Source organism: Mya arenaria, chromosome 3, assembly GCF_026914265.1.
Source record: "Mya arenaria isolate MELC-2E11 chromosome 3, ASM2691426v1".
In the NCBI taxonomy this organism is placed as follows: Eukaryota; Metazoa; Mollusca; class Bivalvia; order Myida; family Myidae; genus Mya; species Mya arenaria.
The window spans coordinates 30,660,653-30,687,452 of record NC_069124.1 but is presented as its reverse complement, the minus strand read 5'-3'; the positions used below and the strand labels follow the sequence as shown (position 1 = coordinate 30,687,452).

At 36.3% G+C, this 26,800-nt stretch overlaps 3 protein-coding genes across 7 annotated transcripts in view; all 3 read left to right on the top strand.

Annotated features, from left to right (window-relative positions):
* LOC128227578 (uncharacterized) overlaps positions 1 to 26,800 on the top strand; it is a 49,380-nt gene that overhangs the window by 643 nt on the left and 21,937 nt on the right. The window lies entirely within an intron of this gene.
* On the top strand, positions 3,462 to 6,292 carry LOC128227580 (uncharacterized). 3 transcript variants are annotated; one of them, XM_052938251.1, is made up of 7 exons: positions 3,462 to 3,633; positions 3,846 to 4,044; positions 4,208 to 4,312; positions 4,992 to 5,027; positions 5,121 to 5,276; positions 5,459 to 5,542; positions 5,700 to 6,292. In XM_052938251.1, exons 1-7 carry the CDS (start codon positions 3,560 to 3,562, stop codon positions 5,973 to 5,975), a joined length of 930 nt encoding a protein of 309 aa, XP_052794211.1. In that variant the 5' UTR covers positions 3,462 to 3,559; the 3' UTR covers positions 5,976 to 6,292. The 3 variants fall into 3 exon arrangements, with proteins under 3 accessions (XP_052794211.1, XP_052794213.1, XP_052794212.1); XM_052938253.1 differs by having other exon boundaries at positions 3,501 to 3,633; positions 5,169 to 5,276; XM_052938252.1 differs by having other exon boundaries at positions 3,501 to 3,633; positions 5,462 to 5,542.
* LOC128227579 (interferon-induced protein 44-like) lies at positions 9,041 to 25,797 on the top strand. 3 transcript variants are annotated; one of them, XM_052938249.1, is made up of 7 exons: positions 9,041 to 9,156; positions 20,249 to 20,789; positions 21,129 to 21,196; positions 21,557 to 21,739; positions 22,486 to 22,629; positions 23,006 to 23,177; positions 24,427 to 25,797. In XM_052938249.1, exons 2-7 carry the CDS (start codon positions 20,261 to 20,263, stop codon positions 24,756 to 24,758), a joined length of 1,428 nt encoding a protein of 475 aa, XP_052794209.1. In that variant the 5' UTR covers positions 9,041 to 9,156; positions 20,249 to 20,260; the 3' UTR covers positions 24,759 to 25,797. The 3 variants fall into 3 exon arrangements, with proteins under 3 accessions (XP_052794209.1, XP_052794208.1, XP_052794210.1); XM_052938248.1 differs by lacking the exon at positions 9,041 to 9,156 and adding an exon at positions 10,917 to 10,958; XM_052938250.1 differs by lacking the exons at positions 9,041 to 9,156; positions 21,557 to 21,739 and adding an exon at positions 10,917 to 10,958.

Here is a 26,800-nt window from a genome sequence, read left to right as displayed (position 1 = left end):
GTTGTTCCTAGTAAACTGAAGAATATAGGTCACTTCTCTACTATTAAACATTGCCACAGAAGCTCCTGCACTAGAGAACATTGCTATAGAAACTTCTCTGCTATCAAACATTGCTACAGACACTTCTCTGCTATCAAACATTGCTACATAGACTGCTTTGCTATCAAACATTGCTACAGACACTTCTCTACTATTAAACATTGCCACAAAAACCTCTCTGCTATTGAACATTGCTACAGAAACTTTTCGGCTATCAAACATTGCCACATAAACTTCTCTGCTATCAGACATTGCTACAGACACTTCTCTGCTTTCAAACATTTCCACAAGAACTTCTCTACTATTAAACATTGCCACAGAAACTTCTCTACTATTAAACATTGCCACAGAAGCTCCTGCACTATTAAACATTGCTACAGTTACTTTTCTGCTATCATACATTGCTACAGATACTTCTCTGCTATCAAACATTGCTACAGAAACTTCTCTGCTATCAAACATTGCTACAAACATTTCTCTGCTGTCAAACATTGCCACAGAAACTTCTCTGCTATCAAACATTTCCACATAAACTTCTCTGCTATCATGCATTGTCACAGAATCTTCTCTGCTATCATGCATTGCCACATAAACTCATCTGCTAGCATGCATTGCCACAGAAACTCCTCTGCTATCATACATTTTCACGGGCACTCCACTGCTATCTGTAATTTCCACATAAACAACTTTGCTATCTACGATTGCAACGGAAACTCCTCTACTATTAAATACTGGCACAGAAACTCCGATGTTATCTTTCTTCTGGTCAAATTTCAAATGCTGGCGAGCTTTCTTATTAACAGAAAGTTGAGGTTGACAAATACATCTTCTAGAATGTTTTGGGAATTTTGTTGGGTAATATTGTAAGAATCAACAGTATATGCAATTGCATGTAAATGTTTTCAAATGAATAATTCGTAAACGGATGTTTTTACGTTATGTCGGCGCATATTTGAAATTAAAGTGACACTCTTATTCAAAAGCAATATATACTATGTATAACAAACATAAATTTTGACTGATAAATATTTAACTACTTACGACATAATTCATTTATGGAAAGTATTGAATACTGATAACAAGATTGTAACTGAGTATTGAATAACTGAAAACCTAATAATATTAAATGATTGGTGAATGCTGAAAGATTTACTGTCATCTAGTTTAGTCTCATAAGGTAGAAATACCGTGTTTTATGCATTTTTCTTTCAAATTAAACTCGCTATCATTCATAAGAACCATTGTTTTCGACATTTATTCATATTTTTTGGAATACTAAAGCAATAGTTGTAATTGTGCTCATTCTTTTTGGGGAGAAAGAGTGCATCTTTAAGTTGTTGCACTTTGAACAAATGGTTTTGATGTTTGAGGATTTGGATATTTGATTTTCGCTTTTATTCAACACAAGGTCTCCGCATTATAAGTAACATCCAAGGCTTGCCACATTCAGCACTCTCAGTGCTTTGATTTAGATAAATAGAAATCGGGTGAATCAGTGATTCCTGGCTTTACGTACGACTGCTCAACACAAAGAGATTTATACTGTGTAAATCATGGATTCAATATTGAACGCTAAGTGTATATGCAACACTGTTTTGCTCGGAACTAGACATGTTGCTTGGTATGATAGTGATATTCCATCACATTGTATCGCATATGACGCTTTTGGCACACTTATATTTAAGTTTGAGGGGGGAGGGGGTATTGAGTCCTTTGTTTTTCCATGAAATGAAATAAAATTACGATAACAAAACAAAACGTGAGAGCTAAAACAGAAGAAATAATATCCATAATACAGCAGTATTCAAAGTGAGATATTACGTATAACTTCAATCGTTGTACAGCCAGTAAACCTAATGTTGAGTTATCTGCACAGTGTGTCATGATAAAGCGTGATAACTTTGTTATCAGTTTCTATCTTGAATATACTAATAAGATAATAACAAGGATGTTACATTTGAATTGATATTAAAGCGTCATGTACTTTATTGTGAAAATATATTAAATTGTTAAGCAGAACGGGGGCATATTTTAGCATGTTTAACAACAGTAAACAATGTCAAGAAGAACTGTTGGAAGAACTTGAGGACAAGTTAAAGGTATGGCAGGAGAAAATAAATGTACTCAAAAGGAACATCAAAAAATCAAACACTATAAAGAAAGAGTTGCTGATAGAACTGAAAGCGGCGTTGGAATATCTTCGACAAATGGTAAGTATTAACTGTCAAGTTTTACTAAGATTTAAGGTTACACCTAGTTTCGTCATAGTAACAAAATGTTAAAGCGAGTCAATCACGGGTTAATATAAGAGTTATGATGTTTTAAAACGGCGGATCCGGTTGTAAAAAAGATAACTTCATTCAGACTTCAAAACTTATTTTCTTGTAATAGCAATTTTAATTCAACTGTGTTTTATTAGTATTCTTGGAAAAGCATTGATAGCGTATTTACCTATATCTTTGTTAAGAATTGTGGCTAACTTATGGCGTGGAGCTCAGTTTAGCCCTATGCTATTGGTGTCAAACGGTCAACCATAATGCTTGTGTGAATTTTATTTCAATAGTTCACACAATTCATTGAGATTGTAGGAATATTTACAGCTATACATATAATCCCAAAACATCTTGTAGTTGAAGCACTATGAAGCTCCCGTCTCAGCAACCCTTGAACGACTGCAACAGGTCGCATTCTCAGATCCAACAGCAATCCCTGATAGTTTTGTCGACGCCAATGCCCGGAGCCTTTCGGTGCATCTTTGGCTCAGATTCCAGTAGAATATTTATATGAAAAACTACAGAAACAAGCTCAGTAGTCAAAATTTTAACAAAAACCACGTGTAATGGCACAGGGTAGACGCCAAGACATAGAGCACAAAAACAAACAATCATAAACAATAAACATGAAACAAGAACACAAAACTCCACAAACAACACAGTACATTTATACTATATTAAAAATAGGTGTGTTTATTAAGGTAAGTTAGGTACCGCCTTGGAACGGTCAGTAAAATATAAATTTACCGGGGATTTAAACCAGTTTGTGTGTGCAATCTCACTCTTTTCCCAACAATCCCGAATAAAGTAAAAACACAAAAGGTAAATTTTATCAAAGTATGCATTAACCTGAGGAATCAACATGACAGTTAAAACCCTTTTTAGTACCACTGTACAGTGTTTAACTTTCAAATCCACTTAAATGCGACCCTTGGATCACGTATGTCCTGAAATATAAACTGAGAGTCCAAATTATAGTTGTGAGCACATATTATTTTCACACCGATATATGCTCCTGTATATTTTCTAGAAGAACGGGTCCTCGGGAAAGAAACAGTATTACGTATGAGACTCGGGATGCGGAGCAAACTGAAACCAGATTGTGTGCAAGATCGTTTTTATTTAAAAATAACTCTTCTTTATTTCAAGTATGAAGGTCAGGAAGATGCCGAAGATTTCGAAATAGTTGGCAGATCTAAGCTGAATGCCCTGATGAATGTCGCCAACATGAAGAGTCAAATGCAATTATGTTGCAAGAGGCAAAAAGGTTGAAGGACGAACTGAAATCTTTGAAAGCTGAGAACGAGCGCCTTCGTTTACGGTAATAATTATTACCTATTGCCTATTCACGTACATTTAGGAGAACGATTTAGGAAAATAATTTTAATATGATAGAAACTGTTATAGTGTTTAATATGAATATAAAAACAAAATGAGACGCGTATTGTTTTAAGTTTATAATGATACCCATAGACAACATTCTACGCCAATAATTACAAAATCAACGCATTGTTCATTCACGTGTTATTTTAGGTTAAGTAAATTTGCTGGTGACCAGCTCACTCGAGACAACCCAAATATCACTGACCTAAGCGACCCAAACCGACCACAGAAACTCGGTGAGAAGTATAGTGAGCTTTATGACAACGAATGGACGGAAGCATATGAAAGTCTTACACACAGTGGATACAGCGAAGCAGATGCTGTTGAAACGTTACAGCTAACGCTCAAGGTAAGTTGTTACGAATGTGTTAAGTGTAGGAGTTATCGAATTGACAATTAAAGAATCTCTTCGATTTTAAACATATAAGATACATCGGGACAACCACACTTCCGATAGTTCCTTAATGCTAAATATACATGTTTGTATTTTATTTGTTTTCTGTGTCTCCCAGAATACGTTCCAGTTTTGTGAGAGAAAAGCCCAGCTGATACTGCAGAAAAGAGAAGATGCAGTTAACCTTTTATTCGAAGAATACCGAAACTCTGCTATATTAGAGGTATTAGATATTTTACGTTTTTCTGCCTTTCATGTTGCCTTATGTCTGGTAGAGGAGAACTTTTATACGAATAAAAGTGAATATATACAGAGGGTCACGAGGGGCACTATGGTATCCAGTGAATACATCAAGAAAGTGATTCACATACTGAAGAACAAAGAAAATATTTGCTGATTCAAATGTATCAAAAGTTTTCTCAAATCTGTATAATCGCGCTTGATAAAAGTATTAACATATTTGAGTTTGATTTGAAGGATCTAAAATTGTACACGCAGTTCTATTTTGATGTTACAGTAGAAATTTCCCATTATAAACTAATCAAGTCTCCAGTTTGATTTTTTTTCTTGAAACGGACATAATGAATATCTTAAATCTTTCACGATATGTAGGTTATCACAATTGACAACATGTATTTTATGCAATATTCTTGTTTGATTTTTGCAATATATAAGTCATATCGAAATAAACGCTTCCTGAAAATCTAAATCTAAATCTAAATCTAAAAATCTAAATTTAGAAATGTATTTTAACGGCATTCAGTAGCGCATTCACAGCATACATATTCCTTCCATATTTCATTGAAAATATAAAATAATAAAGGAAATATTTCTAAAAACGTTGGTTTTAAAGGGTATAAAACACACAGTTATACTTTTTGTATTTTAACTCTCTTTTTCAGGCTGTACCAAGCCACGTTACCGTGACTGGTGGAAAGGTAGGTAACAGAACAGTTAATAAGTTCGAAATAATAAGATGAATTCATTTAAAGCGATCTCCATCTAAGAATTGACCTGCATTTATGTTGCAGCGAGCTTTGCTCGTTATCGCGTCTTACGGGTCACTCATTTTTATACAGAAGTGTTTGGTGCTGACAAGCGGCGAGGACATGCAGTTACAAAAGAGATGGGAGCCTAAACGTAGAAACTTTTTGGATAGTAAAACATTCACAGATGATACTCCGCAGGTATAATCTGCATATGTGCTCATGCTAGGATGTAGTTGCTGTCGTTACAACCGAGTGGTAAAGCTAGCTACTAATTTTTTTTAATCAATTATATTCCAACAATGTGTTGTCTGGATTTAATTTTATAGACATTTTTACATATACTTGCACATCTCGATTTGATTTTTTTGGTTTCCTTGTAGCAGGCTGATCCTGTTCATGTTGATAAGCAGATGAAGCAATTGAGAAAAGAGGTGGCAGGTTCAATTCTCCCTATTGTGCAAAAGGTGCACAAATTTTGTTGTTTTTTTTAATTTTAGAATCGCTTATGATATAAGCATAGACATCTTTTAACATCAGATATCACGCCATTAAATCCTTTAAATTATACGATTGATCAAATGCAATATCAAAAGTCAAATATAGTCTGATTCCTGTTTACAGGCATACATGGATGCAAGCTGGCAAATGGAGTGTTTGTCCTCCTTGAAACCATTCATAAATAAGTGTTTGTTCATTGGGTGGATGATGGTTGTTCAGACGCCGCCAATGGATTTTAAATCTGCCAAAAAGGGCGATCACTTCGACAAAAATATTTTCAATCAGTATACAAAATCCGGGAAGTTTATAGACTTTGTCGTTTGGCCCGCTTTGTTGCTTAACAAGGATGGTCCAGTTGTTGGAAAAGGAACTGCACAACCAGGAATCATAACCACTTAAAGCTCAAAATGTCTTCATAAAATCGACATGCATATGCCCATGGACATCACAAACATTGTTAGGGCGACATACATAATTCAAACACAGGATACCTTTACAACATGGAGGATAATGACATACGAATTGAAACTGTTCTTTTCTCGAATTCCAATAAAATAAAACGATGTTTTAAAGATAAATAGCATGTGAGGACATTCAACGCATGCTTAACCTTTGCACCATCAGTCACGCAATTCATTCCATAAATTAACAAGCATAATTTGCAACAATCACTCCGATTATCACGGAAAACAATTTGAAATAAATCCAATTATGTGGACGTCATTGTTTTTACTTTCGGGTCTCTAGTAATAGTGTGACAAAAATGATGTAACTTACACCTTTTTTAGATCCTGAACGGTCACACATTTCTATTCCTTAAATGCAATCAGTTAAAAGCAAGATTATTCTCAAAAGATGATGGTTAAAGTTAGAAAATGAAAAAAATGGGAACAGAATACTTTTTAAAGGTTTTCGCTTTAGATATCGGTTTAGACAAAAATCTTACTTTTTCTTGTTAACATACGGCCTGGACGAAAGCTCGTCTCAAAGCGTCATTTCTAAAAAATGGTCAGCATTAAGTCGAATACTTTATTTAAAAAATAATTATATACTATGAAAGTTTTCGTAACGTATGCTTCGGCAACAATTTAAATATGATATTATAATTTCCTTATGAGGGACCTAAACGTGATGTATGAGGGTGTATACCTAATGTAACGGACAGCAGATTATTTTGTTTTATAAATAACACTGTCGACAAGTCTTCTAAACTCCTAAACATCCACGTGGCTAGACTGACGTCATTTCCGTAACACTTAACCCTGGCTATATACAGGTGCTCAATTTCCAGTGTTGAACAATATGACTAAACATTTTAAGATACATAACTTATTACACGTAGTAACCATATACCTTCCGAAGTCAATAGTTAAGGTTTAAGATCGTAAATTTTCAGGTGTAACCACAGGGTTTTCTTTCTTTTATATCCTTTCTATAATTGTCAAGGGGTTAAACACATATTTTGACTTTCAAATCAAACTGAAATGAACAAAATTTAACTGTTAAAGTAACGTGATTCTATTTATAAAATGACTTATATATAAAAACTGACTTTTGAAAACCAAATTCAACACAGTTTTGAGTTATCTATCAAAATAAATATATTTCTGCGTTTGGACACGCGTTCGCAAAGATAAATATGAGTTTTACTTAATAAAGTCATGTTGAGTGCAATGATGTCCACAAATAAGTATCCAGTTAAATGAAGAGTTATAAGTTTTAACTTCGACCACTTTATACGTTGTTTATAAATGAAATTCACCACTAAAATTGGCAAGTTGTTTTTTTTCGGGTTTGTTTCGGCCATTATGATTTCTGAACACATTGAGCGATTTTGTAGACTGAAGACTGCCCACACATAAAATGGCGACTGTGACAACTGAAAAGTACTTTGTAGAAATTCGATGTTTATATTTTTTCTTGTTCAGAATGCAATAGTAAGAAATGCGGATGCAATGTGAATATGCTTTGCGAAGCCGTGTAAGGATTACGCAATCGGTGTTCTTTTCCTTATGGATAGAAAATATAAAGGGTTAAAACCCGTTTTGGGCTTAAGATATTATTCAATAAAAAAAAAAAACGTAAGGAATTTATTGCATTGATTCTGCCCGTAAGTTTTCTGGTGTCCCCGCACACTCGTAAGCTACGTAAGGTCTACGAGTATGATATATTATTGAAACATGGCTAAGACAACAACATACAGTTAGTATTCATCGTGTATAAGATAACGATACCTCATATAATAGTATCAATGAACCTTCCGAAGTCGTTCGCTGTCCGTTGCAAAAGTCCATACCGAACTTGTAGCTGAATTACAATAAAGGGAAGCGTTGGCGTGAAAGCTTGAAGACAAGTCCTTGAATAACCTATTTGCCTTGATCCACAAAAAACAACGGCAAATCAATTTTTTCCATCATTTATAAAATTTGAGGATTTTAACATAGCTTTGAGCTTGAAAAAATACGTTTTATATTCATGTATAAGATATGCCAACGGAAAAAACAATAAACTATGAAAGTACAATTCACAATTGAATGTGTAGTTAATATTTTTATCAAACTCAAATTATCATCATCCAACGTGTGTGAATCTTAGGTTGAGTTTAACCCTGTTAAGTTATTAAAATGATCTAAAGGCGTATGATAATTCTAAAACATTATTCATTATTTTGTAAATTAGGAACCAAAAATTAAAGTATTATTCTCATTTTGGTTGGAAAGGCGTTATGGGTATGACGTAAATGCAGGTTACTGCAGAATAAACTCTCATGTCTACACCGTTAAAAATATATGTCTGTTTATATTTAAAATATTTGAATTAAGAAATACTGTAGTTCGCTATACTGCATGTTATCTGTATAGGTAAGGTTTATCCGTCATTCGTTTGTTTGTAAATAATTAGTTTGTGAATTAACCACTCGTATGAAACCAAAGATAAATATTAACTAGTAGTGCACCACATTATGTCTGCATGTCCATGTAACTTGTTTCCATATCCTTATGTATTGTTTTACATAAAGTGTGTTTATTGTGTAATTTCTACTTTATGTCGCCATTGTAAATTGTTTTACCAAATGAGACAATGACCGTCTTGGAAAGAAACGTTTTGCTCTGTTCTGTTCTACATATAAGTGTTTTGATCAATCGGTTAGGCCGTGGTAACATAGTGCAACTTAACATAACCAAGCTCGGGTTCTAGGTCAAACTCCTTGGTGTCGAATGTGTTCTAGGCATTAAAATGACGAAAGTTTGCCTCTCGGTTGTTAATCAAATTCAGGCTATTGGGAATCGTTCGGTTCCCAAAGTCCCCTTTATGCCCCCTTCTGGAGGGCCTAACCTGTAACAGATGCACTAGATATCAACAATCGTGCATCTTAGAGCACATTAATTAGATACCATTTATATACAATGTTCTGAACAAGTATAAAGTTGATTCCCTTCTTTAATAAAGCAATGAGTTATCGTTTTAGCTGTTGAGTGCCTCATAATTTGTATCATCATAATACAAGGAAAAGGACCAGTGTTGGCTTTATAACGATTTTTTAACTGAGAGGGCAACTATATTTGTCGGTGGTTTGAAGGTAGGAATATCTCAATGCATTATTTCTTTCAGATGGTTGATATTATAAAACTATATACATGATACTTTCGATTTCGAACGCTACTTTCGATTTCCATTGACTTAAAATATGGTATAAGATTGTGTCTTTATCTATAAATAATTAAATATGTATTATTGTTGAGGGAGCAGTATCAATTAACCAGTGCATTTTACAAACCATGGCCTTGTACCTTTAAGAGTAAGAATGAATCACTATAGACCCCCGCAAACAAAATTTGAAATTGGGAGTATATTGGAGTCATCATACGGTCAGTTGGTGGGTCGGGCGGGCGGGCGGACGCTCGGTCTGTCGCAAAACGTTGTTGGGGCAAACTTCTTACACAGTTTAAAAGGGATTACACCGAAACGTTGAATGCATGATCACCATGAAGTTAACAAGTGCCAATCTCATTCACCACCCTTTGTGGCAAATTTGTCAAAGAGTTGTGGCACTTTAACGAAATATTCATACTATGGCTATAAAGATGTTTGTGGAGTTCGAAGGTAGAGTATAATGGAGTCATTATATGGCCAGCTGGTTATCGGACGGACGGTCTTTTGCAAATCGTTCGTTGGGCGAACTACTTACACAGTCTACGAGTGTTTGTTCTTGATTTTGGTAAACATTATCACGGTCACCATGAAGTGAGCAAGTATCAAACACATTATTTGTCAATTGCAGGAAAGTTATTCATGAGTTGAGTGTTGACTTAGTTTACTCTAATGCCTATATGGAATATTAAATATATGTGTAGCTCTCAGATGTTTCTTAATAATTGTTGTTACGTTCATCTTCGTTTCAAGCTCATGCCGTGCTGCTATGTTTCTTTTGGTGCCCCTAAAGGAAAGCTCATAATGATCGCACCGTCCGTTACAACGTTATTATCATTGATGGAATTTTATTTATATTTTATAGCAATATGGCCGAATGTGTAACGCCTTAATCTGTGCTAAGCTATCTCAAAGGTCAAGGTATAGTTTATGTTGTTCAATACGAACTTTATAGCAATGCTTCGTGTCTCAGCCAATTATTTAGTTATTATTTATTCGAATTCAATTTCGGTTCACATATGTGTGCAGCACCATAGGAAGGTGTGTCGTAAACATAATACATGCGTTTTTCTCATATAGTGAGGGTCTTTTTGGGGGATGTTTCATAGAATTGCACTATTAATTCTAGAAATGAGCCACTTTGCATGGTGATAGTATGAGGTCTTGCCGATATTTTGCAAGCCAGACCCCAAGCGTCAAATCAAGGGTTCTCCCATAATCCAAGATGGCCGCCAAGATGGCCGCCGATTATTTGCCATTTGGGTGACGTGGATTTTTTATGAAATTAGTGCCGTCATTATACTTTATTCAAACAAAATTTTATTAAATCCTATTTGTAATAAGTTAGTTATTAAAATGTGATAGTTTTCTAAATAATCATAAGTCGAGGTCAAGGTCAAAATCAAGGTCAAATTAAAAAAAGTAAAAAAAAAACATGATTTCACCACGAATAAGCACTGTTGTTTCATTGTATGATGCTTATGATATTCTAGTTGGTAACCATGACAACCAAATATGGTTTCTAAGGTGACTATCATTTTCCCTGTGGAGACAAAATTTCGGTTTATTCTAGTTTTGTCCTCTTTACTGGTCCTTGATATTAACATTAATCTGAAAATTCAAATAATAAATAAAGATAAAGTATTAAGATCAATTTACATGACAGATTAATATTTGTTTAATTGTCTCTTTAAGCTAAGATGATGGGTAAGAATGGCCGACTGTAAGTATGTAAGTATGCGAAAATATCTAAAATCAATCAATAAAACACAAAGATATGATTTGTTTTAGAAATGTGGAACATAAAGCATGTTTTTCTTAATATATGCATTGAAATATCAAACTATTTTATGAGTTTTAGCGACTTTAAATTGTGACTGAGGCATTTACTTGCTCAGAGTTTCTTCCCCTTGCTGTAAATCAGCCATCAAAACAATGTCAGTAGAGCATGGTCATTGTTCAATAATATTGTTATTGCCGTTTTGCAAAGAAACACAGAAAGAATGGGATCCACATCATAGCAGGTATGTTTCAGCACTTCAGTTACATAAATATATGATACACTTTTATTAAATAGCTTTGTTTAATTTATGGGTTTCTTCTATGAATTTGAGTACAATGTTTGCAAAACAATAAAGTGACTCTATTTTGCGTAGAAAATTAAATAATAACAAATAGAAATAAATACAATACATCTGCATGTTATACTTGACCTTATTTTTGTTGGAATTTGATTTTGTGGGCATTGCACTGGTCCTTATTGCCTGTTTTTCTAAAACTTGAGTAGTACCTGGATGTGTATCAGTTACCGGATTTGGTGAGAATGATAATTTTGACTACAAAAATACAAACAGATTGCCCACATTATCTTTTGAAAAGGCAAACTCATCATGTTCTAACTATTATTTCACATTTAAGTTATAGAGTGCGTCATATAAGCTTTTTTGATGTGCGTGTATACAGTATATCTTTAAAATGTTCCATTGCTATAATATTATTTTTTTTCTTTTCAGGTGCATGTAAGGATTCCATGCATTGCATGGTTCCATAAATGACAAAAAGCACTGTGTGTCATAACTTTCTAACATTACTAACACATTTGTTTTACTAAGATACTAATCAAATAATGTCAAAACAGATTTTTGTAGGAAAACCTGAACATATTGAATTGATACAAAGGCAGAATGCATGTAAAAAGGAATTTAACATTGATTGGACAAAATGTGTATTATGCCAGGAAAACACCAATGTTGATCTTGTTAATCCAGCTGGATATGAAACATTTGTTGAAGATATTAAGCGTTATGATAGGTCGGGACTGTGTCCGTATAACCTGCATAGTTCCTTAAAGGGTGAGAGTCAAAAAGTTGCAGAATTACTCATTGCGCATGCTGCGAAATGGCACAAAACATGTAGAAACAATGTTGGATTATGGAAATATCAACGTGCTGTAAAACGCCAAGCATCATCAAGCAATGATACAGAGGAAAACCTAAGACTAAAAGTGACCCGTCTAAGTAGCGGCGATGCTGCAGCTAAAGTAATGACAAAATGCTTTTTCTGTAATAGTGACAATGGCCAAATGCATCAAGTATGCACATTTGATATTGATGAAAAGATAAGGAAATGTGCATTGGCGATAAATGACACCCTACTTCTTGCTAAACTAAGTGGTGGAGATCTAATATCTCAGGAAGCACAATATCATCTAAGATGCCTGTCTGCGCTGGTTTATAAAGCATCAGCGTTGTCAAAAGACTGCACATCTGAGACAAGCTACTCCAAAGCATATGGCATTGCCTTAGCTGAACTGGTATCATCAATTGAAGACATGCATAATGAGTCTGACATTTCTATTCCAGTTCTCAAGTTGTCTGATCAGGCTAAAATTTACACTGCAAGTGTAAATGAAATGCTCAGCTACGAAGTTTCACGGCGTGTAAATACATCTAATTTGAAAGAACGAATCCTTGCGCGGATTCCATACTTAGAAGCTCACCGACAAGGCAAAGAAATATTACTTGTTCACAAAAAGGACATTGGTGATATTATCAAAGGTGCCAGTGATATTTCGTTTGATGACGAAGGAATGTTCTTAGCAAAGGCTGCAAAGATTGTAAGACGAGATATACTCGAAGCAAGGACAAAGACTTTCCAAGGTGAATTTGATCACGACATATCAAAAGCATCAGTTCCACAGTCATTGGTAACACTGATTGCTATGATTTTAGGTGGTCCAAGTGCTATCCAGAAATCCACTGAATCATTGCTAGAATCACAAAAAGTTATGAATGTATCGCAACTAATTGTGTATAATGTTTCTGCAAGTAGTAACGCACTAGCAGACACCAGGCTGCTACTTCATGCTGCTCATGTTGGCAAGTCTGAAATGAGCAAGGCAATAATTAAAACAGTTGACACTGATGTTGTCGTCATAGCTGCAGGAATGTTCAGCAGATGTGAATTGGATGAGTTATGGGTTGATTTTGGTGTTGGAAAATCCCTGAGATATATACCAATTCATACTATGGTATTAAATATTGGAGAAGAAATGGCCCAAGCTCTTCCAGCATTCCATGCTTTTACTGGTTGTGACCAGGTGTCTGCATTTGGTGGCAAAGGGAAGCGGACAGCATGGAACACATTATTGTCAATTCCTGATGCAATTCAGGCATTTAAAGTGTTAAGCAACACCCCCGATGATGAGCAAATCAATGTGTGTATGCCGATAATTGAACGATTTGTAGTTCTCATGTATGACAGATCAAGTATATGTGAAACAACTAATAGTGCCCGTCAAGAACTCTTCACACAGAAAGCTCGCTCCATCGATTTGATACCACCCACATCTGATGCCCTTTACCAACATACACAACGGGCGGTATACCAGGCCGGCTTCTGTAGGGGACAATCCCTAAGTCCATCGCCAACACTACCTTCCCCAGCTTCGCATGGTTGGACAAAGGAAGAAGACCCCAATTCAAGATGGCAACCAGTGTGGTTAACACTCTTACCAGCAGCAAAGTCATGTATGGAGCTTCTGAAGTGTGGATGTGACAGGGACAAGGGCTGTCGTGGGCGATGCAAATGTGTGAAGGCTAATCTTCCATGTACAGCCTTGTGTAAATGCACTAGGCTTTGTGATAGACTGTAAATTTATTTTAAATGTGTAATTTCACAAGTAGAGTTTTACAGTAAACTATAGTGTAGCTATTGCATAACTTTGTGTATCACATTATGTCTTTATTGTGTAAGCTTGGTTTACCATACCCATAATTTATAAAAACTTGTCCTCTGTAGTAAATGCAACCAGTGTGGCTGCTTTACACGATCTACTTATGGTATTGCTTATGATATTTCCCTGAATAATAAAGTTATATAAGTATATATATATATTAATTATATACATTGTTTACAGCAGAAACATAGTTTGTAATATATTATGCAAATCAAACTTATAGTACAACATTATGACATTAACATACTTCGATTTATTATGTTATATCGTATATTTTTCGATTTTTTTATTGATTGACCTTAATATGACCTTGACCCTGACCTTGAATTGTCCTTAAGTGTTTTATTCTAAAGCCTACTTCTACTAACAACAGATTACTGTTTATTGGATTTGTGTATAGCTGATACTTACCTAGAAATAAGCTTATCTATCTAATTAACTATAAATGGCGGCCATCTTGGCGGCCATCTTGGATTTTGGGGGACCCCTTGATCTGTCGCTTGGGGTCTGGCTTGAAAAATATTCGCAATACCTCATACCATCACCATGCAAAGCAGCTAAATTCTAGAATTAATAGTGCAATTATTTTCAAAAAGACCCTCACTAATAGGTGAAGGTTACACTTGAACGTTAATGGTGTACGATATGGTCTCTATAGCAACACTTTCCGTCTAAGCAAATAACTTTGTTATTAGTTTGTAAGAGTTATAATTAGTATTAATCAAACAGAATTGAAGATTTGTGCTCGCATCTCAAAGTTCAAGGTCACACTCTGAGGTCATGTAACACAAAATATAGTGTTTTAAGTTCTCAAATATTACCGAACATTCACAGATTTGTCAAGCTTCATGCATTAGAAGGAGTGTAGCGCATAACATTGGTTCCTCATTTCAATGTCAAGGTTGCATTTAAAGGTCAATTTTGCACAATATTGATTTATTAACAATTCTTCATGTATTTGAAAAGCATTTTATATGTTATATACTAATGGTTATTCGTCCGACCTGCCCAATCGGAAGTATTTGTAATTGTATCAGCTCATCAGTTTCCTATAAGCATTATATCTAGCATGGTTTTAGGAATAAGCTCTTAAAAGTCATTAAGTCTGATGTCAGACTCTAGATATTAACACAGCAAAAGTGTGAAAATAACATGGCAATGTGGGGAACGTGGGGAGGCAATACATTGTATTTGATACGAAAGTTGGATCATTACCTACCGGCCGGCAGCCAGCAAGAAGGCTGACAGTCTTGCTGGACGGCCGACCTGGTATATTAACAAATACGAACATAAGCTGAAAACATAATCATAAACCATATGCGCATATGCACTAATACGAGTTATGTTACAACGTAGTAAAATGCGATTCCTCAAATTAGTAACATTCGATTGTAACGAAACATGTACATGATACTGAATTATTATTTATAAATGCATGTGATCAGTTTTTGAGTTAAAAACCGTTTTATGTATCATTAATAAACAAACTCATTAAAAACATGTTAGTATATACAACTATATATGATGAAACTGTGTTTTGTATCAACTCGTTTTTGTCCAACATTATTTTACTCATGCTCATGAATGGTGAAGGCAAATCATTTGGCAGACGTTTATGCTATTCAGCCGCCTTTCAATGGTATAAGAAGCGGGACTATACTATTTTTCAAATGTTGGTCGGTCCTTCGGTATGTACGTAGACCACGCCCTGTCTGATACAAGAGAACGCTTAGGCTTAAAGGTCTCAAACTTGGTAGCGAGAATGGAAATTTTAAAGGCAGCTGACTTCAGTAAATTTTGAGGTCAGTAAGACAATGTCCTTGGTCACGTTTATCTTAAACCCCGACATATTGCCCGACTGATAAATAGAGCACGCTTGGACGTCGGTCCTTCAAACTTAGAACGGAGAGTGGTCATGACCTGCAAATTACCGCTATTGATTTTGAGATCATGGTCATCTTTCAAAAAATGTATAAAAACAAATACAATAATTAATTACTTAAATATCAAACATTGCAAATTGCAAGAATTGACCATTGTCGTATGATAATAAATATATTGGTTGTTACTTTAATTCACCTTTTAGCATCTACCAGTGTGCATGTATAACTAGCATTTCCCGTATTATTAACATTAAATTATCTATTTAACTTGTTCACTGCTGTCAAGAGGACGCATACATGTTTTACTGGAACTATAACGCATCAACTCTTAAAACAACATATTAAGATCTGGTCAATAACTGCACCTTGCATTCTTGAAAGAGATATTGATCATACCAGCAAATAAGTCATTTAATGCGAAATGATCAATCGGCTGTTAATAGGAAGGCATACTTGTTAAACAAACACCCTTCTGTTTAAAAAGAAGTTATTACACAGTTGCATTTATCTGATATGAGTATCAAGTATTCTTCATTATTTTCATTGACATAATTGCGTTAAATAAGGGCAAGCATTAGTAGAAAACTCTCATTTAGAGTACAAAAATGACCGAAAATACTTTACAGATAAAATATTAAAGTTTACATTTTTGTTTTCTAGTGTAACTATAATCGGACGTGAAATGACCGAATTGGCCATTTCTATCAATAAATAGACCATAATTGTGATGTTTTATCGGTATTCTCCTAGCACAGATGCCATGCTGGAAATCCTTTTCTCCCACTTCAGATAAGTAGATCCAATAATTAAACCGTGCTAGTAATTCTTATCTTCTTGAATGAGTTCATTGTGTAGGTAAATCCAATAGATTGATAACATATTCTTCAAACACTACACTCACTTTTTAAAGCTGAAATTTTCGTCCAACACTGTGGACATCATCAGAGTAACTGGCCTGACTATCGCTCACTCGCAGCTCTGACACTCGGGACTTCCCGCCGAATTTCCGTAATCCGGCGAAAAGTGGGTTGTAAATCCCAGAAAGGAATGTGAAAGGGCTATCTGAAGCAGTGAGCCGGGTGTTTAATAAACATCGAGTCGCCACGGCCATGCGCCCACATCAGACACTACGCAACATCTTAGTGCACCCCAAGGACAAACAGGAAACAACAGAGAAAGCAGAAGTAATTTACAAAATACCTTGTAAAAATTGTGATAAAGTCTACGTGGGAGAATCGGGGCGAAAATTTGGAATAAGACTGAATGAACACAAAAAAGATTGTGAAACAAACTCAAATAAGGCATTTACTAGATCAACTAGAAAACAATCAGAATCGACAATAGAAAAAAGTGCAATCACAGATCACCAGAACATAAATAATCATGAAATAAACTGGGAGGGGGCACGCGTAATAGAGAGAGAATCAGACTGGAGAGTGCGAAAAACGAAGGAGGCTATTTGCATCAAAACTGAGGGGGCAGTTATGAACCGGGACGAGGGGGCCTTCCTTTCTGGGATTTACAACCCACTTTTCGCCGGATTACGGAAATTCGGCGGGAAGTCCCGAGTGTCAGAGCTGCGAGTGAGCGATAGTCAGGCCAGTTACTCTGATGATGTCCACAGTGTTGGACGAAAATTTCAGCTTTAAAAAGTGAGTGTAGTGTTTGAAGAATATGTTATCAATCTAATTCTTATCTTGCCCACGGGCGAAGATAAAATGCCCGTATGGAACTCCTTTTTAATGGTCACCACATTGTAATTACCTCCCTTGTTAAAGGCTGTCGCCTGTAGCATCATGGAATTCTTGTCTTGTGGCAATATTTAGAACGCTAATGAAGTATTTCTCGCTTCAAATGACACCATAAAACAGTTTTCACACACCTTTCGAGAAATAATTTTTCACTCTCCTATTTAAAGGCGGATTTAACTATGAACATAATCTGAATCACTGCGAACATATCCATGACAACCACGAATTATCGCATATCCATACGCAATAATTTTCACTAAGCACAAAAGAGTTCCAGCAAAAAAAATACATTTTTACTTAATTTTGTTTAACTGGGGTAGGAGAAAAAGCATCTACAATAGCCACTCGTGTAAGATTATAAGTATCTTTCATGGCCGAGAGTGAAGGATAGGTTCATTCCGACCCGAGCGTAGGGTGTGTTGCGGAAACGAGGTTTACCGCGTAAAAATAACTTCTTCTGGAAGAAAAAGTACTTCCATTAGCGATTTTACCAAGGCGTGCGCCGGGTATCATGTAAGGGTATACTTTAAACCTACAGCTGCTCCCTTTGCTTTAAGTGAATTCCATTGCAAGTTAAAAAAAACTTTGGTTCAATCGTCTTATTCTCCACGTTGTTTCCAAATTTACATTTAGCGACATAATGAACGTGTACATGCAACGTTAATAGAGGCACGGTATAAGTCGCCAATATTATGTCTATTACGTAATAGTTAGATGACCTGAATTAAAATTTTAAAGATTAAGAGTAAGCGTAGACTGACTGACTTAGAATACAACCTCATTGGCTGACACATTGTCAACGCAAAATCTGACGTAGAGATTGTGTATTGGATGATTGGCAGTGGGCAGAACTTTAAACACCCACGAAAGATAAAATTCGTGATGATTAAACTTAGTACTTAGTAATTGCCTATCTGCATTTTCATTGGCGGTAAATGTAGCTTGAATTCTAAATTTCAGTTGAAACTTAGTCTTCTTTATGTTAATATTTGCATGGATAAGTTACAGAATAGAAAATGTCGAGAAATTAGCACTTAATTATGCCCCCTTCGAAGAAGAGGGGTATATTGCATTGCACATGTCGGTCGGTCGGTCGGTCGGTCGGTCGGTCGGTCGGTCCGTCGTTAGACCAAAGCCTGTCCGAGTGATAACTCAACGATTCCTGGATGGATGGTCATCAAACTTAACATGAAGGTTGGGTCTGACTTAGATAATTATTGACTGACTTATTTTTTAATGGCTCATCGGGTCAAAGTTAAAGGTCACAGTGACCTTTAATGGTAAAATAATTTTAAAGCTTGTCCGAGTGATAACTGAACAATGCCTACACCCAAGGCCCTCAAACTTGACCTCGAGGTTGGGCCTGATCAGTAGATGACCCCTTTTGATATTAGGGTTCATTGGGCCAAAGGCCAAAGGTCAAGGTCAGAGTAACCTTGAATGGTAAAAGGTTGTCCGAGTGATAACTCAACAATGCCTGCACCCATGGCCCTCAAACTTGACTTGGAGGTTGGGCCTGACCAGTAGATGACCCCGTTTGATATTAGGGGTCAAGGTCACATTGACCTTGAAAGCAAACTCGACAATTCCTGGACCTATGGTCCTCATACTTTATATGAAAGTTAGGCCTGACCAGTAAATGACCCCTAATGATTTTAGGGCTCATCGGTTCAAAGGTGACAGTGACCTTTTAAAGTTAAAGAATTTTAAAGCTTATCCGAGTGAAAACTCAACATTACCTAGACAGTGACCATGAATGGTAAAAGGTTGTCCGAGTGATAACTCGAAAATGCCTGCACTTATGACCCTCAAACTTGACTTAGAGGTTGGGCCTGACCAGTAGATGACCAGTAAATGCCCCCTATTGCTTTTGGGTTAAAACGTCAGGGTCACAGTGACCTGAAAGCAAACTCGACAAATCCTTGACCTATGGTTCTCAAACTTGATATGAAGGTTGAACATGACCAGTATATGACCTCTTAGGACTTTTGGGGTCATCAGACCAAAGGTCACAGTAACCTTTAACGCAAAAAAGTTAACAAATCTTCTCCCAGTGATATCTCAACCATGCCTGAAACTATGATCATCAAACTTGACATGGAAGTTGGGCCTGACCAGTAGATGGCCCTTAATGATTTTAGGATCATCAGGTCAAAGGTCAAGGTCACAGTGATCTGAATGCGAAAATGTTGTTTGAGTGATAACTCTACAATGCCTGCACCCATGGCCCTCAAACTTGACTTGTGGTTGCGTCCGACATGTAGATGACCCCTTATGGTTTTAGGGGTCATCGGGTCAAAGATCAAGGTCACAGTGACCTTTAACAAAAAGAACTTATCTGTGTGATAACTTGACAATGCCTGCACCCATGACCCTCAAAATTGACATTTAGGTTTTTGGTGACCAGCTGATGACTCCTATGGATTTTGAGGTCATAGAGTCAATGGTCATGGTCATAACACTCTATCCTCACACTTTGATTGATCATAATATATCATCACTCAACGGCATCCAATGACAAAATTAGCTGTCATTTCGGTCCAAGCATATTTCATTCAATTGTCCACATAATCCTGACAACACGGCGCTCAGGGGGGATGGGGTCATTATGATTGAAAAACTCTTGTAAACTCTTCATTTAACATATAGAGAACGACGAACATGTCTGAAGGCCGGTTAACAGATGAGAATATGGACGATATAGAGAAGATGATAGGAGAGGGCCGGAAACGCTTCACCCTGCTCTATAGCATCTCCCGAGACGCTTGTGATCCCGACATATTCCATCAGAGGTGTGACAACAAGGGTCCTACCGTCACCATGCTGTATAACCTCAAGGGCTCCGTGTTTGGTTTCTATTCATGCATAGACTGGAAAAGCGAAGGAAACTGGAAAGCAGACAGAAAACATTTCCTTATTCAACTAAACTACCTGGGAAATAAGAGGTACACTAAGTGTCTCACCAAAGGGGCTACTACTGAAATCCTTTGGGAAAAAGCAAAGGGACCATGGTCGGAAGCAATCAAATGCTTCAGTGGGAAAACGCTCGTACCTAATAACAATGTTTTCACTCTCAATGGGAACATGGATCGTTTCACATCAAATCTCTATGACACCTGCGGCCTTTCTGCGAGTGACATCAACAACGGAAGCATGGAGGTCACAGACCTGGAGGTTTACAGTGTTGCAGGTTTATTACTTAATACCTTATGGATCATTAGGTTAATCAAACAAGCTCAGATTAGGTTTGCAACAGTTCAGTTTTAGATTTGTATTAAAACCGTACAGTTTTAGATTGGTTTTAGAACCGTACAGTTTTATACCGGATGTAGGACTATTCAGTATAAGATTGAACATTAACTTGTATGGCATTTCTTGCCGAAAAGTAATTCACCACTCACACATCAGTATGTGTGTTAATGTAAACTAAACAAAAGCGAGAATTGTCTTTGTCCAGAGAAACAAATTATGTATGTGTTAGCCAAATTTCTAGTCAATACGTGTTTGTTTGTTTTTTATTTATATTTAGATGGAGAAAGGCCCACGAATCAAGACATAGAATGTCCCTGGCGTACACAGCCACAGTGGAACACGGAGGTAACAAATCAGCCATGTATACACATTGCCCCCACCCTCTACTGTGGGAGGCTACATTTAGTACAGCCATGGAAGTATGTTTTACTTCAAACTTTGTTGTATAGGTATCTTGAGGCGAGACGTTTGTTAAAGTCCTTAAGAAATTAAAGTGTAAATCTAACTGACTGCGGAAATCCGCTGTGTTATTCCCTGTGTACGAAACCCCAATCTCTGTGAAAAACAATGATAATATGCTAAAGTGCCGTAGGATTGTTAAGAAAAAATTATCAGGATTATCATTGTTTGATTTTGACTTTTTTGCATTGCAATCTTAAAATGAATACAATTCAACGCTTTTATTATGCTCTCTTATTTTGCCAGTACGTGTCGCAGCTGTTTGATGAGCTATCGGCCATTGAAATCTCAACAAAGCCTCGCTTGTTATTGCTGGGGCCAATAGGGGCCGGAAAGTCCAGCTTTGTGAACACGGTCGCCTCCGCACTCGCGGGCCGCATGGCCCACTTTGCCAGCTGCGGGACGGATAGGCACGCCGCCACAAGCACGGTTGGAATATTATTTAATTTAAGATTGATCAGGTATTGTGTTATTATTGTCATAAAAAAGATAAATTAGGCTATGAACTGACTTTTTTGTTTTTTTCTTTATGACGTATGATGCAATATGGGGGGAAATGCATTAACTTGGTTATTTTGATAAAAAGTCTAGAAACGATATTCATCAGGTACACTGTCACTCATCGGGCGTTTTTGTTGATTATGCCAAACTAGTATTAGTTTTGGTTTCAAGGGTTTCGGCGGTTTGGAAACCTGTTTCACTCAAAGTAACAAACGCAGTTTTAACAACATTGTCGAGTATTTGTAGCCATTATTTCTAAATTTCAACAAAACAATGATACCGCAGATGAGCGGTTGCCTGTTTCAATGCACGTGTTGGATATTGTCCGCCATGGGGTTATTTCAAAGTTAACTAGTTTTCGCGTGGAAAGAACCGACGAAAATCCCTTCGCAGGGGTTTCGGTAGTTTCAAAAAACTAGTTTCGGTTTTTCGTTAAACAAACGATAACATTGGTTGTCATTTCATTTCATTTGAAACCGTTTCAATCAATACACAGTTCGTGGTACCGATATAAAACCAAATTTTGTTTGTTACCAACAAAAATGCCCTATACAACACTAACAGGTTATCTAGTTATGATTTGCGAATTTCACTTAATACGATCATCTAATAATACTGATAAAACTCAACATTAACATGTTTCCCTTTGAGACAATAAAGTTTATACTTTGCAGTATTCTCCATACCGTTTGCGTTCAACAACAGGATCGTTTCTCGACTTTAAACTCTGTGACACTCCGGGTTTGGAGAGGTCTCAAGGAATAGATATCCACGAGCTTCACTTTCTACTTGATGGAAACGTACCTGAAAACTATGACGTAATAACAGACAACATATTTTTTTTATATATTTACTAGAAGTAAATGCTTACAATCAAAACACCGTAGATATTTTATCTCCTCTTCCTGCTCCTCCTCCTCCGCCTCCTCCACCTCATCCATTGACATCGTCATCATTACAACATCATCATCAGCAGCAGCAGCAGCAGCAGCATTATCATCACCACCACCAACAACACCAACACCACCATCACCAGCAGCATCAGCATCATCAGCATCAGCATCATCATCATCATCATCATCATCATCATCATCATCATCTCCATCATCACCACCACCATCACCATCACCATCACCATCATCAGCATCATCAAAAACACTGATAAAACTCACCATTACTATTCTTCCCTTTCAGTTCAACCCTACACAGCATCTGTCTCTAAGGTCCCCGGATTTCGTGTTCAACCCGAAGGTCGGCGATCTTGTCCATTGTGTTGCGATAGTTGTTGATGCCACAACCGTAGATGATATGCCTGGAGAAACACAAGCACAACTGAAAACTTTCAAGCATGGCATCTTTAAAAAGAGTAAATTTTATAATCTATAAAGTATTATACTATTTTATTCAAGCAATGACTAATCTTTTTAGAATGAGCTCCTAACGCTTTTAACCGTAAGCCATTCTTAGGGACTAGACATCAGATGGTCCTGAAATCGGCAGATACAGTAAATCCTAGAAACAAGCCTACAATTGTCAACGCGAGCTAGTTTTAGAGCAAAGATACTCATTTCACATGATTAAAAAAATAAACGAGTTTCCCCTTTTTAAAAAGCGCATAATGGTTTCCGAGTTTAAAAAAGCGTGAAATGCTTTTTTTCGAACGCCTTGCAAGTCATGTGATCGTTTCAAACACTTAACTTCAAATAAGCCTTTAAGCAACACGCTGTCATTTTAAGCAGAATTAAACTGTTCTAAAAGCTTTCATTTGTTTCGCAACAGTATTCCACTTTCTTGTAATGTCCGTTCTTCCGGGAAGCATGAAGTGTGTATATTAAGCATGTGAAAGTCATTCGATGAGTACAGATAAATATACCGACGCTATTTTTAAGCTTACTAGGTAGACTACCACAGTAAAATTTCGAAATGGAAAAAAAATCTGCGCTAAAACTGCGAAATATGCATTTGTCGTAAGCTATATGATGCAAAAGTAAGTAAGATGCAATGCTTTGTACACAGCGATATCAATTCTATTGAAAAATAAATTCAATTTTCTTGTTTTGCAATTGTATTATCTGTAGTCTACTGCTTTTTTTGTATTCCCTTGTCGGATTGTCAAACACAAATGTGTAGATTTATTTAAGGTTTATGAACTGGTAAATTATCTGAAAAACTCAGGAGTGTTTAAACAAAAATACCAAAAGCTGCAGCCCTTCAGCAAATGTTGGTATTTGCTCAAATATCGTCCTTGAAGACCACAATTTTCATTAGCGTTAATAACGCTGTGGTGTTGCGTGATTGGTTGATTATCAAGTGCGGTTAACAATGTTTCCTTGACAGGTCAACATGTCCACCACTTTTGTTAAAGTACCGGTGGCCATGTGGACTAGCCGGCTGTTTTTTTCTAATTTTTATTGTCTTTACCGGCGTAGGTTCGAGCCCACTAAAACCAACATACTTTTTAAGCTATAACTGTATTGTTCTGCTATTTCAATATCATATAGTAAAATAATGATAAAATAAGTGTTTTCAGATGCGTTCACGGAAAACCTAATTTTTGGTCTAAAAGCATGAGCGATTCACTTTAAGCAGATGTCAGTTTCAGTGTTTTATTTCAGGCATTCCCTTGGCGATTTTGCTGACAAAGGTCGACAAAGTGAGCCATGATGTCCGGAAGAAGCTTGGTGACATTTTCATGAGCACAGACGTTGGAAAACTGGTGAACAAGACGGCCAAAATGTTGGGGGTTCCCCGAAACGTTGTATTTCCGATCAAGAATTATGAACATGAAATGGAAACGCTAGATTCCGTAAACTCTTTGGCGTTATTTGCGCTCAAGACAATGGTAGAGATGGCGACTGATCATCTTGCCAATTTACAAGCTGTTAAAGGCGCAGAGGGTGGAGAGGATATTTATCCAGAAATAGGAAACATGTCAGACACGGCGTAAGACGAACGGGGTCATGCAAACATGTCAGACACGGCACAAGACTAACGGAGTATTGCAGACATGTCAGACACGGCACAAGACGAACGGGGTAACGCAGACATGTCAGAAACGGCACAAGACAAAAACGGGGTAGTGCAGACATGTCAAAAACGGCGAAAGACGAACGGGGTTATGAATTGTTGTTGTTTTAAAGCTTATAAACTTTAAAGTTCATTGATGATTTTGGAGTGTCAGAATAATTTTACTGAAATAACGCTTTTAAGGTATTAACGCTGTTCCATACCATCGAAATTATTGTTTCCTCGTTTACCGGTCTTTGACTTATAGGAGCTGAAATCAAATTTTGCATCATTACTTAAGATCTCTGACAGGGCATAGACGCAAAAGTATTGCAAGACCGGTAATGTGCATATTTTGTGTCTCGATTTAAAACAGAAAAGCTTCCCTTTGCTATAAAATGTAAGTAAAACTTATCTTTAAAAACAATAGTTTCAACGACTTAGATATATATGGATGTAAACATATTTCAGTTACTATTTGGGACGATTCCTACTGTGAACGAAACTTTGTTTGTTTTATCCATTTCAGTGCTTATAAGCGTATTTTGCAAGATTAACACAATGCATTTAATGTGGAACATTATGGAACGCGCATCTGCTCTCGTATATATTTGTGATTTGTGACGCCAGAGTGTTTGTATTGATGACGTTATACCATTTATCGAATTCAAAATCGTATACATGGATGATTCGAAGTTAATTAGTTAATACTGTCTCAAAACAAGGGCATGTTTCAGTCATTGTTGTATGCAATAATAGCTTTGCATTCACATACACACACAAAGTGTTTTATTCCTATTGCATTAACATACAAAGACATGTATGTATGATACTCATGTACCTACATTTTAAGAGTTTTACATTTGTCTGTTTATCAAATATTATACAGAATATGCATTAACGTGTAACATACGAATTCATAACAGTGTTGTATTGTGTGTTTGATATTTGATGTGTTTTAATATAGTGTGCTAACCATTTATTTCTTACTTTGACAAAGACGGGACAAACCCTTTGCTAGATGACCACTAATAGAGCACTTAATGTGAATGCGATTTCACTTTCCGATGACCTGTACGTTTTTAGATGTGGTTGTTCGGTAGGATAGGGCATTCAATGTGTAGACGTTGTTGTTGTTCTTGTTGGTGTTGTTCTTGCTCTTGTTGTGCTGCTCTTGTTCTTGTTTCTGTGTTGTCAAACAAAGCAACTTTTACATCTTGTCTCGAACAATTTTCTCATTCGAACTGCTCCATTCAGACAAAATTATTTACCATTCTTAGATGATAGAGACGGTGCAAGAAAACAGTAATTTTGTTCTTTACTTATAACTTTTTTAAGAAACCTTCATAAAGAAAGTGAAACCCGTTTTCGATTATTCATGTTTTGTCTGCTTTTTTGCTGCATTGCATGACTTTGCGTGACTTTGCGCTTTACTAAATAAACTTTGAAAGGTGAATGCATTATATGTATATATTACCATTCGTAACAATTTATTAGAAAAACTACATAATGAAAAGATAAACGTAAGCAGTTTTGTGGTTTCCTGAAAGTTAAGGAAACTGTATTGAAGTATTACTAAAAAAAGAATGTCTCGGACGACGTTTTAAATATGTATAAGGTATTCTGTATATTTATCAGGTTTTGAGACTAATGACACACTCAGCTTGTGACAAACGACATTTGGAAAACATTCAAGGCTTGGCTTTAGGGCCAACTCTGCCAAAACTCTCCATAATAAATGCAGAATGACAGCCTACCCAATATGTTTTTCTTTTGTACAGTTCCTTTCAAATTTTGGGTTTACCCATTCGATTTTAAGGAAGCATGTGTTCATGCACATGTCTCTGCCAATGCGAAAACCGGACAGATTCACTTTTGATAATAAAACTCTTATACCAAAAAATGCAGTAAGCAGATATTAACCGCTAATATTCCATTGAGTAACGAATGCAACTAACAAATTTCAATTTAATCATTAGTTGG

What these genes read in the sequence shown, in the direction of transcription:
- LOC128227580 (XM_052938251.1), top strand. Translation starts at nt 3,560, where the DNA reads ATGTTGCAAGAGGCAAAAAGGTTGAAGGACGAACTGAAATCTTTGAAA. An exon ending in CGTTACAGCTAACGCTCAAG is followed by an intron (nt 4,045 to 4,207) that starts GTAAGTTGTTAC and finishes TGTGTCTCCCAG; the next exon opens with AATACGTTCCAGTTTTGTGA. An exon ending in TTACCGTGACTGGTGGAAAG is followed by an intron (nt 5,028 to 5,120) that starts GTAGGTAACAGA and finishes TTTATGTTGCAG; the next exon opens with CGAGCTTTGCTCGTTATCGC.
- LOC128227579 (XM_052938248.1), top strand. An exon ending in GGCACGCCGCCACAAGCACG is followed by an intron (nt 21,740 to 22,485) that starts GTTGGAATATTA and finishes TATACTTTGCAG; the next exon opens with TATTCTCCATACCGTTTGCG. An exon ending in ACGTACCTGAAAACTATGAC is followed by an intron (nt 22,630 to 23,005) that starts GTAATAACAGAC and finishes CTTCCCTTTCAG; the next exon opens with TTCAACCCTACACAGCATCT.